Raw genomic sequence first — 13,917 nt, forward strand, 5'->3', positions numbered from 1 at the left:
GTATCAGAGGTGGCTATTAAGTTACACAAACAGGTGATGACAACACAATTCAACATAGTGAGAGATCACAGTTGCAGATAATGATCAAAAATTATTAGGACATCTAAAATCAGAACAGTGCATGTGATGGATGAGGGGTGGTACCACCAATCACTGCCCCCATACCACAAACCTACCTTTGATAACAGCTTCATCTCTGACAGCTTCAGCTGCAAGTACAGACTTCCCTGAGCCAGCCATGCCAAACACAGTGACCCAGCCTGTAGTGTCCTGAAGCCTGTATAGCTTTTCCCTGATTTGGTTAACCAGAGGGGGCCGAGTGACAAAAACCACCGGCCTCTGGGGGACGCCACCTTCAATCAGCGTTGTATTGACTAGGAACAGACACAGACAGATCAACAAGCAATATGTGCACAGTGCTACAGACACAAACAGAAACCACTGAAAAATGTCTGTGCTGGGTATTCTTACCGTAGGGAGTGCCTCCATCTGAGAAGCTCTTCTGTGCCTCTGGGGAGATAAGAGGCAAGTCCGGCTGGAGCAGGGAAGCTAGGTCCCCATAACTCTCTCGGATCAGGGCGTTGTACACGGAGATATAGGCACGATTGTCCTTCTGTAAAACCAAGTCGATGAGAGTAACCGCTTGCTCCTTTCGAGTGGGCTGAGGGACGAAAAAGGAGAATATGGGTGGTTGGTCAAAACGTTGTCCAAAACCAGAGCAATAAATTCAGTTTAACAGACCCTTTCACACCCAGCGAAGACTTGGGGTTCAAGAGATTCCCATGCAGTGCAGTAGTATACACTGAAACCTTAATTTACACATTTTGGACCAGAAGTCTGCCTGTAGCTCAGTTTGTTCATAAACTCAAATTCATTTTTAGTACTACATCAAAATTAATGAAGCCATAATACAGACAATCCCTTGATGTATTCACGAGTTAGGTTCTGTAAAAACGTCAGAAAAAAAGTGTAATGAACAAAATCTCTGTGGGATTTATTTATTCCACTGTCATCATCTGTTCTTACAATGCAGGGTTGCTGAACTCCAGAGCCTACCTAGGAAACGCTGCATTCAAAACAAGGCAGTTTATTTTATGATCAAGATTAATTCTACTTTAAAATCACTGAATATAAAGAAAGTGCTTTCGCCACAACCTCCCAACCAATGCTGAAGGATTCCTGACAAAAACACGGAGCTGTAACGGTACACAAGGGGGATGCAATGTTGTATGAGGGGGGGGGACAGAAACAACACTAAGTGCAAGTGAGCAGAGAAGAAGGAGAAAGGAGAGAAAGCAGTGAAGAGTGAAGATGTGCAAGCCAGGTGTCTCAATGTGTCCAAACACCAGCAATAAACTGTTGTTCCCCGAGTCATACTGTGTCACGTGTAGTCTCCTTTACTGTGTGATGGGGAACCAAACATTTGGGACAGACTATGTCTGGAAGGGATGTATAAGAAAAGATAAAGCCAGAATCCTGACTATCACATAACCAACAAGTTCATCTCAGTTACACATCAACAGGGATAAGAATGTCACACAATGTTCATCAGCATCTGACTACTTTCAACTTTATTATGTATACAACAGAAAAGGCTAAATAATAGAGAAGTACCTCAATTTATTGGATGGATAGGATCTGTAATAGTTTCTGATACACAGTAACTACAGTAAACAAAAAATATGCTGTAAGACAACATTTAATTAAATTTATAGTTGTAATTTTAATTTAGCTCTAATTCCTATAATTAGGAATAATTCCTCTCCACAAACTTCTATGAGATACTTACTGTTGAGCAATTTATTCTATAAATGTTTGCAAGTTTCTCATTGTGTTATTGATCACGAACATTCAAGAACACCAGACACAAGCTGTAAATCCTGTGAAAGTGACATGCATTAATCTGGTCCCAAACTTCTACACTGGAGGCATTTTACTGCTATTTGACAGCTGGAGGCAGAAACAGGTGACATTCACGCCGCAAGAGACGGAAATTTTTCAAAATAGACAAGCTAACACAATTGCAAATAAAATTTTTAAATATTTGTATGTTCAAAAACCGGCAACTCGAATAGTTGTAACACAAGGACTCGGTATATTGGTTCTCAAAATTTCTACATTAATCAACAGTGACCAGAAATCAATATGCTTCAAAAACATTAACAATGTGTCACTCATCCATAATTTAGCTAACATTTAAAACCCATTTAAACAGCTGGGTATTATAACCGTATCAGTTCAGGGTAAATACCCTAATCGTGGGGACTAAATTAGGAGAAGAATTTGAATCAGGAACTTTCAGATTACAAGACAAAATCACAAAGTACACCACTTGCTGCCCAATAAACTCAGTGTTTGAAAAATCAATTAACTGCACTATTAGTGACTTGGGTTACTATTAGGCTCCTAAAATAAACCCTTCCTTTAGTGGACACTTTTCCAGACTAACGCCCTATGCAAATACATCCAAGTGATATGTATAAGGCCACGTGTTTATCATTGCTGCTATCGTACAGAAGCCCTCATACTCTGAGAGAAAAACTCACCTTTGCTCTCACTTTCTCCTCTTCATCATGCGTCAGCACGTTATCACTGACCATATGATCCATCAGGTAGGAGGCCTTGATATCTTGCTGCAGGGTGTCTCGGTGCCGCAGGAGGCAGCTCCGCGCTCGCTCCTCCATCCCCAGACTGCTGTGAAGGCGACCTGGCTGACCGGTAAGAAGGAATGGGGTTCTTCAGTGCTCTCTACCCAGCCCAGTCGAGTGTCCTCCGCTGTACCTGACTGGTCGACAAACTCAACACTGCAAATCAACATCTTCATTTCTAGGATAACCATTCGGAAACAACACAGTGAACTGACATGGGCTAGCAGGGAGACCAGACCCTGGCCTGTCAGAGGTAAAAATGCTTTACATATTAGCTGATTCTTTTCTCCAAAACAACTTACAGTGTTGATCTACCATAGTTATTTACCCATTTACAGCTGGGCAATTTTACTGGAGCAGTTTAGGGCAAGTACCATCATCTGGGTACTACAGCCAGAGGTGGGATTCGAACCTGCAACCTCTGGGTGCAAAAGGCCACAGCTCTAACTCAGTCCCTTTATATAAGTTTAACAAAAAAGCTACTTGACACAAATAAGCTTTAACTTTGCCAATAAGTTACCACTCTTGCTGGAAGGGCCAAATACACACACCTTGCCTCGCCACAAAAATTCTCACATCTGCTCTGAGTCTGACATCGATCCGATCGTCGTCAGACTCAGTGAACAGGAAGAATATGACAGAATAAAATTAAAACCACGCAGTTCAGTGAAGCTCTAATCTGCTCCATTCCACACTCTCGGTTTCCACTCGAAATATATTCATTCATTGTACAATAAGATAAACGCAATTTAACAAGCAGAACAGGACTATCGTATCGCTGTCAGCAGAAGGATTTATCGAAGCGTCGTCGCTATATCATCTGAGCACGCGCGTCAGACAGATATTAACACATTTTAGTCACTGTTTGTTCAAAACTTACCCGCCACACACTCACTTCACTTGCGTCCAAGTCAGAGTGGCGGCGGTCCGAACACTCGGGGCGCAGGGTTTCTTAGGGTAAACTCTGAACGGAACATCCGTCCATCGCAAGATATTAGCAGATGCAGTAATAACTAACTTAGTTTCAGTGTAGTGAAAATCATTTGACAACACTTCCTGGTTGCCTCGGGGTAAAAAAAAAAAACTTCCTCAGTTCCCCTTTGACCAATAGTGTCACTGAACGCAGTCACGTGACCTTTCCTTAATATGCAATTTCTCAGTATCTAGGCAGATATTTGGCGGTACGCTGGACAATTTCCCGGCCCGTTTGTCACCTATAGCGCCACAGTCCACAATCACGTGTCTTGGTTGCTAATTCCAATTGGCCTTCATCTAGAATGACGAATTATTACGTGAATTAATAGGCAGCCTGCTAACAGAAACGTTTTACTGGGTGTGTGCGAAAAAAGAAGCAAATGGAATTATAATTAAAATAAAAAATCATTTAGCTGATTTCATATTCTCTGCTAAGTGTATCCCAGATGTTTTTTCTAGTATGCACGTGAAGCACGTGCCTGTATCTCCCCTCTGGTAAAATACCGAGCAACACCTGAGCAGTAAAAAATCATTGCTCAAATACACTGGAAATGTGCACAAATAACGAGGCATTTTTATTCATCAGCAGCAACAAAAATAATGTCAGAGATGAGGAGGTGGCTTATGTGTCCAGGAGCTCAGCAGTTTGCTCACAGCTGGCTCAGAGAGGACGTGTCCCGGAGGGTGATGCGTGTGCCCACATCTGGAGGAAAATGCTTGCTCCAGTGGAGGCAGCCTGCCAGCACAGGACCCCTGATCCTCCAGGGCCTGTACGCGCCGCTGCTCCTGCAACCAGTACAGCATCTCAATGCGATCCCAGCGCATCTTCTGCTCATAGGGTCTTCCCTGAAAGACCACAGACAAAAAAGCTTAGCAACGACCAATTCAGGTTACGCGTCTGGTGCAAAACTGAAATTATGGACAACCTTCCTTGGATTTGCACCAGCAACTTTTTTTGTGGCAAATCTAGTTCCCCGTCAGCTGGAATGCTCTCTCTCAAAAAATTTGACAATAAAAGGGAACATGGAACATGTCTTCAGCAGTGCTGCTCCTTTCCCTGTGGCTACCAAATGAAGAGTTTTGATTTCAAGCCTTTACTGAATGCAGACATTAGTGAAAAAGATCTTAGAGTAAACAGCTGAGAAGATTTTTTCATACAAAAGCACTGCTTCCAGGTTGGTTTTTCTGAGTAAGACACATGATATATCAGTCCTTATCCTCCCACTGGTGAAGGCAAAGGGTCGTTTGAATGACAGAGAGAAATTTGCTCACATTGTATGTGACCGTGTCACGCAAACGGTCTCTGATGTGTCGGACCTCCCTGAACAGCATCTTTTCCAAGGCTGCTATCTGTTTGTAGAGTTTCTGCCGGTGCCTGGACTCATCCATCCTCGCGATCGATGTGCCTCGATATCCTGTGGGGAAACTGAGCTAATGCATCACTCTACCTCATTCTGCACCCTTCCATCAAACTGCTCCCCACTGCCCATATGACAACTTGGTAAATGGAGAATGAAAATGTGAAAGACTCTGGTTTTACAGTATACAGATGCTACTTCACAAATTTTTGGTTAGTACAGCTGTGTATCATCAGCTTTGCAGGCAACAAACCTCTTTAACAATAGTACTGGGTAGTGCTGTTTCAGAGGAAAATTCTGGCAAATTCAGCTTACACTTCATAATTGTAGGTACCAGATGTGCAGTGTTAAAGGAGCATTAAGGGTAACGAAGATGTTCTCAAAGGAAATCTCTAGCTCTACATACCACGCTCAAAGAATCTCTTAGGGTCGGAGGCTTCCCTTTCAAACAGCTCCAGGCGGGAGAGCAATGCCTCTCTCTGCTGAATGAGGCTGGCAGTTCGCTCCCATGACCCAATCGCCTGGAGAACAAACATCATGAGCATCTTATGGCCATGAGGTGTCTAAAACGGCTTGAATTTGTTTTGATGAGGATTAGAGCCTTAGCAGTGGTAGGAACATAAGGATAGATCAGACAGGTAATGGATGTATGAACAGGTGGGAATTGCCTATTATAGTGCTTATCATAGCTGTATTTCAAATGGTTTTATCAAGTGAAACATTGATATGTTTTAAAAGGATAGTATTCTGAGGTGAAGCAAAATCCCCTAGGCAGTGGTTCTCTGTCCAGGGATGTTCAAGCCCAAATCTGGGTTTCGTGGCAGCATATCTGGAGACACTAAAGACAGCTGTCAAAAAGAATAAAGAACAATCCTGGATGGTTCTGATGGAAGGAAGGAAGGAAAAAGGGGAAGGAAACATGCACATGGAAGCTCAGTGAAAGTAACTGCAGGGACATCATCCAACAAGAGCACAGCCCTTTTTCATCTGTGAGAATGAATTTATTGGAGGAGAGACGGTGGAAATCAGTGTTGGCATATGAACAGACATACTCAAGACAAACAAGCAATACCAAGTGAAAAATTTCAAAACTTCCTTCAACTCATCAGATTTTATCTGTGTGAGCTTAGCACGTGACTCCTTTTGCCAAATAACGAGACTGGGCACCTCCGCCAACCGGTCCTGGTATGAGGGTGAGCTGTACTTGACAGCCATGTCTAGGCGCTGACTGTCTGGGAACAGCAGGCTGCTCCAGATCGCCTCCAAGCGGTTCTGCAGCTGCTCCACATTGAGGATCTCGGCCCCTGTTCCACTGGTCCCCACCGGAAGTTGGCCTGCTCTACTCTGGGCCTTTTGGGAACAGGAATCCACAAAAATCAGAGATAGTGCACAAACACCTGAGTACACACATCATGCAAAGACCATACCAGTGTTGAACTTTGTCGGTCACCCTGTAGGAGGCAATAAAACTCACTCTGAGTCAGAGCATATTTTCTCGCAACGCCGGCCAACAGGAGAGCCCCTAACTGGAGGGAGTCTCCTCCATCAGTCCCTTGTTGCTCTTTTTATTCATGCAATCGTTTACACATTCATTAATGGTATTTACATGGTATTTTCCCAAGCTCAGTTCTGTTTTACACATGTGCTCTTTCACCTAGTTTCATGTCTTGTCATCCTCTTTTCATATGTCACAACTAGACGTTTCCCCTTTGTTCCTCAGTGTTGCCTCGAGCTTAATCTCTCCTGCATGCAAAAAAGTACTCTTCTCAACTTTTCTAGGCTTAAACACATGTGTCAACACACTTTGATTTGCAATCTTACTTTCTGCAAGCACAGGATATTTACTGTACCTTTGCAAGCAACGGTCAAAAGGACCCATTTACTCAATCATTGCATATCCTCTAGCCTACTAATGCCTTTATGTTTAATGCACTTAGTTTAACTCCACACCAGCAGACACAATGACAGCCATCACACACACCTACAGAATTCAAGTACAAGAGTAAGAGCTGAGAGTAAGTACACACAGGGATAATAAGAACACTTGCACTCCCTACCTGTCCAGACACAGGAGTCATGTCTTCATCTGCGCCCTCTTTCTCTGGAGAACAAAACACAACCATCTTGTGCGTTCAAGACACAGAATCCCTGCAGACACCACACTGGGTACTGGAAACTACAAACCAGGTACTGGGAGATGAGATCTGGGAACTGGGAAATGGGGCAGACAGTTTACCTTCCACAGTTGGCTCTTCACAGAACTCCCCAATTGACACAGAATTCACGTTCCACACCCCTGCCACAAACTCCCCCTTTCTGGACTTTTGGGCATCAGTCTTCTTCCTCTGGCTGCTGCATTAAGACATGTGTGCATCAATCTCAATCACAAAACCTCGAATGTTATTAAAGAGCCGTAAAAAATCATTACTGACTTTTGCTGATCTTCATGCTGAGGAATGGGAGCTTTCGTCTTAACGTCCTCTTTTTTGCCACTGTTATTGCTGTCATGAATCTGAAACATGGCACTCAAGCAATCCAGCTTCTTAAGGAACAAAAACACAATGGTTATGAAGTGCAAATGAACATATTTTTCATCTGACTTGGTACAATCCAGGTAAACTGCAGTAAATGAGTTACCTGGTTGGAAAGGTACTTGTGATAGTCCTCCGCACTCAGGTTTGACTTCCAGCACTGCAGCCAAGAAGTGTATGCTCCCCATGTGTCATCTGGTGGCTTCTTTTGTTCCGTTTGAATTCTTGTCCTCCTCCTTATAGACGCAGAGACACATTTTCATACTCTGCTGATTAACGGATGTAAGAATTGTCACTAAGCTATTACTAACATTTACATTTACGTTGTACATTTATTTATTTAGCAGATGCTTTTCTCCAAAGCGATGTACATCTCAGTTAAAATACAAATATGTGCATTACGTTGTACATTAAGAGAAAGAGACATAGCTGCAGACGTGATTCTTAAGTAAACCTAATTTGTTACTTTCCACTTGATGCACTGATGTTCATCGCTCGAGTAGGTGCATAAAATGCAGGATAGATGAATCCTGATAACCTTCCTACAATTTTTTTTAAGGTACACAAACATTTACATACTAAGCATAGACAACATAGAATATAATCACTGCAGAGGTACAGAAAGCATCAAAAATTACAGAGATACTGCAGAGGTTTGTTGAAGGTAAGATCAGGATGTGCAGTGAATTCTAAATTTATTGCCCAGCTTTGTCCTGCTTTGTCAATAACAAGGTCCTCTTTAGGTAGGACCCTTTCATCTGACCATGGTTAGAGCGTTATTTGTGGTTGCACCCATCATTACCTGACCTTTTCAGCTTTAAATTCCGTAAACTCTTGCTCTTCTTTGGGGGAGTCCACTTGTAGTTATCACCCTCCAAAGGTGGATCGATAAATGAATCCTTCAGAGAACAAATAGTTACCCCCACAATGGCTACCAAGAACTTTATTAAAAAGACAGTATTCTAGACAACTAAGACCCAGCAAAGATCAATAACTAGGTAACTAAACTAGAGAGTTATTCTAATAATGCCATCCATGTTGATTCTGGGGGGAAAGGATACGTATGTTTTCACGAAATGTTTCTCACATCATCAAAGTTCACATTCCCAGTGGATATGCTTGTTGATGACTCCCTGCAGACCACCTTGGTTTCTAGTCCAGGGAAAAGGTTTTGGTCCCACCTCTCCCACCCCTCCACTGAAGAGGGATCCACCTGTTGGTGAAGTGCGGAGAGCTTTATGTAATGCTTGTGGTGACATTCTCGACATGGAAGCCTGTGTCAGTTTTTGCCCATGCGTGTCAGTTGTCAGAGCGCGTGTCTTTGAGTGTCTGCGTGTACCATTACCTCTTCAATCGGGTCCCTGTAGACAGGCGGGTACGCCTGGAGGTTCAGTGTCTCGGTCAGTACTGTGTCGGACACATGACAAGCAGCAGTGCAGATGGACTCAGGAGAGAGAGGGATATTGACATCTCCCTGTGGGTGTAGAGGTTCCTCTGCTAGAGTTTTCTTCACTGCAACCTCCTTTTCTTCCTTGCTTAGTCTCTGCAGTTAGGAACAGTATGGAATGAACATTACTACTGTAAATGCACAGTATTCCTACATGCTCTCACATGGGTGAACTGTGTTTGTACCTGTAGTGCTTCCTGCAGGAGCAGCAGTTTGGAGGAGCGACTGGGAGGCAGGGCACTGATCAGAGGAGACATGTCTGCTTCAGGGTCTCTCGCCATGGCCTCATCCAGAGAATCTCTGTCTTGCGTCAGTCTACAACAAGAAAGAGCAAGAAATACGCTCACGCATGGGAGGAATTCTGTTTAAATGCACTGGCCATTATGCTGACACTGTGCAAAAGTGTGGATTTATGTGCCAATGAAGTGGAGATCACGAGGAGTGGACCAGACCTCCTCAAGTCCTCTGCTGCTGTGTTGACTGACATCCTGTGGCTGGAGCGAGGCCTTGGGCCCAGTAATGCCACAGCTGATGCGGGGCGTGCTGGCAATAGTTCCACCCCCATCTCCTCCAGGAAGGAGTCCTGCTGCAACTCTGGCATAGACTGGCAGCTCTGATGAAGAGAAACAGTTCGCTGTTGAACAGATGTGAGCACCAGGGGGTGCAGTGGTTTAAGAAACTGGACTGAGCTCCACTACAGCAAGGAAAAACTGCTGATGTACCCTGGAGCTGTGTTGTGAACGCCACGCTGAAATAATCTACTGTACTCCAACAATACTGACACATTTAACATTACTGCATATCATTTTTATATCTAATAATTTTCACATCACAATAATTTCACCTATTACATCTTGTTGACATAATGCACACACACACACACACACACACACACACACACACACACACACACACACACACACACACACACACACACACAATCTGAACCACTTGTCCCATGCAGGGTTGTGGGGAGCCAGAGCCAAACCGAGCAACACAGGGCATAAGGCTGGAGGGGACACACCCACAACAGGACACCAGTCCATCGCAAGGCACCCCCAGCGGGACTTGAACCCCAGACCCACCAGAGAGCAGGACCCGGTCCAACCCACCGCACCATGGTACCCCCCTTCTGACATAATGCACTCATTGTATTTTTGTATGAGATGTACATCGCTTTGGAGAAAAGCATCTGCTGAATGAACAAATATAAATGTTAACCTGACTTTAAATGCGAACTTCAGCAAAACAGAAAATTACTGACATGGCTACATTATAAGAATAATCTGCAATGAAATATAGTAACTGAAAATAAAGGGACATATTTGAAAATATATCATTATAAAATCCATGTTAAATTCCATTGATAACAAGGAGTCAGTGATTACTCAAAGAAGCAAGTACATTAGTCTTTTTACCTTCAGTCTTGTAAAAGGCCTATGGGGTGTGTAGAGCTCATCCTCATCACCTGTATCTCTCGGTGTGCCATCAGCTGTGTCTTCACATGGGTGCCCACACACACACACACACACACAAACAAAATGATGATTAGTGTCTATGCAAAAAGACTCACTGACCATCCATGTTTTCTGATCCTGCTGACCCTCAGGGCAATGTAACACCAGGTGACCACATCAGTGACAATCATTTTAAGTATCTAAGTATGTTTATGTATGTGTGACAGCCTCACAATGACTGCCTCTTCTGCTGGTGATCTCTTCCAGGCGACATGGCATGAGATCATACATACATTCCAGGTCCAGTTCTCCAATACTCTCATCAATCTGCCAAAGAAAAGGGAAGCTTTGTGTAACAATGCTGTCCTCTGGTGTAGAGGGTGTGTAACAGTAGATAGAATGAGACCAGACTTCTTAACCAGGCCTGTAGAAAGCCACCACAACACGCATCTCATCCCTGAAAGATCAGCCCTTAATGCCTGTTCAAAGACCATCTGAATGTATTCAACCGCATTTAACGACACTCTGGAAGGAGCTCCTCACTGAAAAAAACCTTGAGGGTACTTTGATTTAAGATACTTTCAATCATCTTCACAAGAGTAAAGAAATTAAACACAGTGACACACAGTGACCTGGTTTGAAGCTGTGACCATCACCTCTCTGAGGTCCTGCTCCAGGGAGGTTTCCTGCAGCCTTTCCACTGCTGCCACGCTGCTGCTGAATCCACACCCCTGTTTGGGTGTGACGGAATGCACGCTTGGCATCCCCTGTTGTCTGTGATCTCCGCTGCCATCCTTTTGGCTGACCCTGGATCTCCTAGCCTTGATCGCTGCAGTCACCTTCCTCCTGATGAACCGTACCTTCAGACTATGGAGGGCAAAATCACATCCTCAGCAATAAAAACTGCTTAATTTTTTCATTGCCGGAGGTTAAACTTCAAACTTTATCAGACAGACAAGACCGTTCATTCCAAATATGAGTAGATGTCTAATCTGGTATGTTTCTGTTTATTGATCCACAAAACATTTTTTTCCAATCAGTCATATTACTGGTCCTTACCATTACCAACTGAACATTCAAAAAATACAGCATACGTACAGCTACTAGTTAAAGGGACAGCTGGTAACGTAGTGGTTAGAGCTGTTGCCTTTGGACCCAAAGGTTACAGATCTGAATCTCACTTCCAGCTGTAGTACCCTTGAGCAAGGTATTTACCTTAAATTCCCCCAGTAAAATTACCTGGCTGTATAAATGGGTAAATAATTCTAAGTACCTTAACATTGTACATTGCTTTGGAGAAAAGTGTCAGCTAAATAAATAAATTTACATTGTGAAAGGACTCCTTTGTGTGTCCGCTAACTAAGTGCAAAGTGGTCCAGTCACATACTCCATCACTCACAGAGTGGTGCAGTCTGTAGCCATCTGTGCCCCCAGACGGCTGCGATTGGCCTCGTCACTGAACACACCCCGCTTCCTCAGAGTGTCCTGCAAGTGTATGTAGCGCAGGTAAAGCTGCTCGCAGACTCTCAAGATCTCATTGAGGATCTCGCTGCGGAGCTGTCTATTCTCCTCTTGGGAAAGGGTTGGATCACAGTTCAAGCTTCTGAGATCCTGCCAAATCAGCCCGAGCTCTGACATCATCACCGCTGTCTGCACGTAAAACCAAGATTGAGAGGACTTCAGCAGCCAGTCAGATCTTTATGTACAGGTACATCTGTGAACGTTTTTATGAATGCAATTTATAAACAATGTGTGTATGTCTATGTAAGTGGATACACTACCAGTGCTTGCTGGTCCTCCTGAGACACACAGTGGAGGATACACTGCCTCTGTACCCTATCTGTCAGGACTTCTCTCAGTTCTGACAGGGAGATGGGAGCACATCTATGCTGCTCTGGGATGAAGGACACATCAGTCAGTCCTGTCTAGGGGAAAGCATGAGTTGCAAACACTCCAACGGTACCATCACGTCCGTGGAAGAGGTTCTGCTGTGTCTTACAGTGTATTATGCACTTCAATTACTTGATCTTTGGAACTATAAAATAAGCTTTAACTACACATTTATCTTCAACATGTCAATCAGCTGGTAGGGACGGCTGGTAGTGTAGTAGTTAGAGTTAGTGCCTTTGGATCCAAATGTCACAGATTCAATCACCATCTCTGGCTGTAGTCAGTAAAATTAGACAGCTGCCTAAATGGATGAATAATTTTAACCTTAACCCTGCAAGTCGATTTAGGGAAAAGTATCAGCTAAACTGATAAATCTCACAAGTTAACACACATATGACCTCCTGCACCCATCCAGAACCAAGCATGCCTTGGTTCCAAATTTTCAATGCCACGCTGTAAGAAGAAACTTCTAAATTGTCACCTTTCTCCAGCTCACATTTCAGCTTGACCCGGACCGGGGGCAAGAGGCCCGGAGGACTGCAGGCCGGCTGGCAGACATCACAAGTGGAACATGTCGGCATTTGTGTCGTGGAGGACAGTTTGGTGTTTCTGCGCCGTCGCATGTCCGAATATGGTGCCTCGGTCACGCTGGACGCACTGCCCAACAGTGGACCGCTGTACCTGTTCATGCTCTGCCAGGCTGAGCAGTGCACAGCTAGACCTGGTCAGTCATTCTCCAGGAATAGTTGTAGATGCTGAGCTTCGTGCACAGCTTCTCTTCAAAAGTTCATGGAAGGGATGGACTAGAAGGTATACAACATGTACTTTACAGAATCCAAACCTGCGATTGACAACCCTTCAGCATTGGCAGGACTCAGAGACATCTTCAACAGTACTGAGTGGAATTACACACAAATTTTCAAATGCAGTATTGGGAACATACTAGGTTCGTCTGAATGCGGACGCAGGACAAGACACGTCCCCCTCCTCAGCTACACCGATTGAACTGAATTGAAGACTTTATTGTCATTGTACTGCTGTGCAATACAACTAAATTATGGATATACCCATGAGTTTATATTATATAATATATAGAAAATCATGTGGATACAAGTATCCACATAAATAATTAATAATAATACTAGCTGAGGTTATGCACCAGAGAGACCGTTACTAATTCACTCAAGTAGTTAAACAAAAAACACTTGGAAAAGTTAACACACAAACACGTATACATACGTACAGATATGTACGTATGACCCTACACACAAGCGAAATCAAAAATGATTTCTTAAGTTTATTTCTATATTCAGTGTGCATCATGATGATTTTGTGGCAGAAAAAATCATGCGCGCTCGCACAAAAAAACCTTTAGTATCCCACGTACATCATCAACTTTGCTAAGCAACTATTAAATAGCTACGGTGTTGTGGCTTACAATATAGATTGGCAAAGAATCGTGTCCATTTACGTGGTTTTGGTTCAATAAAACCGACCTTGAGCTGAACGCGACGAAACGTGGACGCGGAGATCCGTTGCTATGGAGACCGCAACTGAGCGCGAGGACAAACGACGCTGAGCAACTTCAGCAACAGCAAAGTCGCCGATAAC

At 43.7% G+C, this 13,917-nt stretch overlaps 2 protein-coding genes across 12 annotated transcripts in view; both read right to left on the bottom strand.

The window, feature by feature from the left end:
• Nucleotides 1–3,705, bottom strand: part of apaf1 (apoptotic peptidase activating factor 1) — a 33,082-nt gene extending 29,377 nt beyond the window's left edge. For 7 of the 9 annotated variants that reach the window (XR_001965916.2, XM_018747302.2, XM_018747299.2 and 4 more), the window contains exons 1-4: nt 3,529–3,705; nt 2,547–2,711; nt 472–661; nt 177–374 (exon numbers count right to left, since the gene is read on the bottom strand). Coding sequence is in view for 8 of the 9 variants with exons in the window: in XM_018747302.2 (XP_018602818.1) it covers nt 177–374; nt 472–661; nt 2,547–2,684 (526 nt within the window). In the remaining variant the exon portion in view is untranslated. The remainder of the gene's footprint in view (nt 1–176; nt 375–471; nt 662–2,546; nt 2,712–3,528) is intronic. The other 2 variants (XM_018747301.2, XM_018747300.2) reach the window with 2 other exon arrangements.
• A 482-nt stretch (nt 3,706–4,187) lies between these two features.
• On the bottom strand, nt 4,188–13,834 carry ccdc87 (coiled-coil domain containing 87). Of its 3 annotated transcripts, none has more exons than XM_018747123.2 (20): nt 13,803–13,834; nt 12,788–13,109; nt 12,198–12,310; nt 11,816–12,066; nt 11,073–11,283; nt 10,650–10,743; nt 10,378–10,457; nt 9,412–9,572; nt 9,145–9,274; nt 8,858–9,055; nt 8,600–8,725; nt 8,320–8,411; nt 7,619–7,748; nt 7,414–7,523; nt 7,218–7,333; nt 7,039–7,082; nt 6,149–6,331; nt 5,388–5,502; nt 4,896–5,038; nt 4,188–4,469 (listed from the first exon to the last, which is right to left on the bottom strand). In XM_018747123.2, the coding sequence occupies exons 2-20, from the start codon at nt 12,993–12,995 to the stop codon at nt 4,227–4,229; spliced, it is 2,748 nt and encodes a 915-aa protein (XP_018602639.2). In that variant the 5' UTR covers nt 12,996–13,109; nt 13,803–13,834; the 3' UTR covers nt 4,188–4,226. The 3 variants fall into 3 exon arrangements, with proteins under 3 accessions (XP_018602639.2, XP_018602640.2, XP_018602638.2); XM_018747124.2 differs by having other exon boundaries at nt 13,745–13,827; XM_018747122.2 differs by lacking the exon at nt 13,803–13,834 and having other exon boundaries at nt 12,788–13,204.
• Between the last annotated feature and the right edge of the window lie 83 nt (nt 13,835–13,917).

The sequence above is a fragment of the Scleropages formosus genome, chromosome 2 (genome assembly GCF_900964775.1).
Source record: "Scleropages formosus chromosome 2, fSclFor1.1, whole genome shotgun sequence".
Lineage (NCBI taxonomy): Eukaryota > Metazoa > Chordata > Actinopteri > Osteoglossiformes > Osteoglossidae > Scleropages > Scleropages formosus.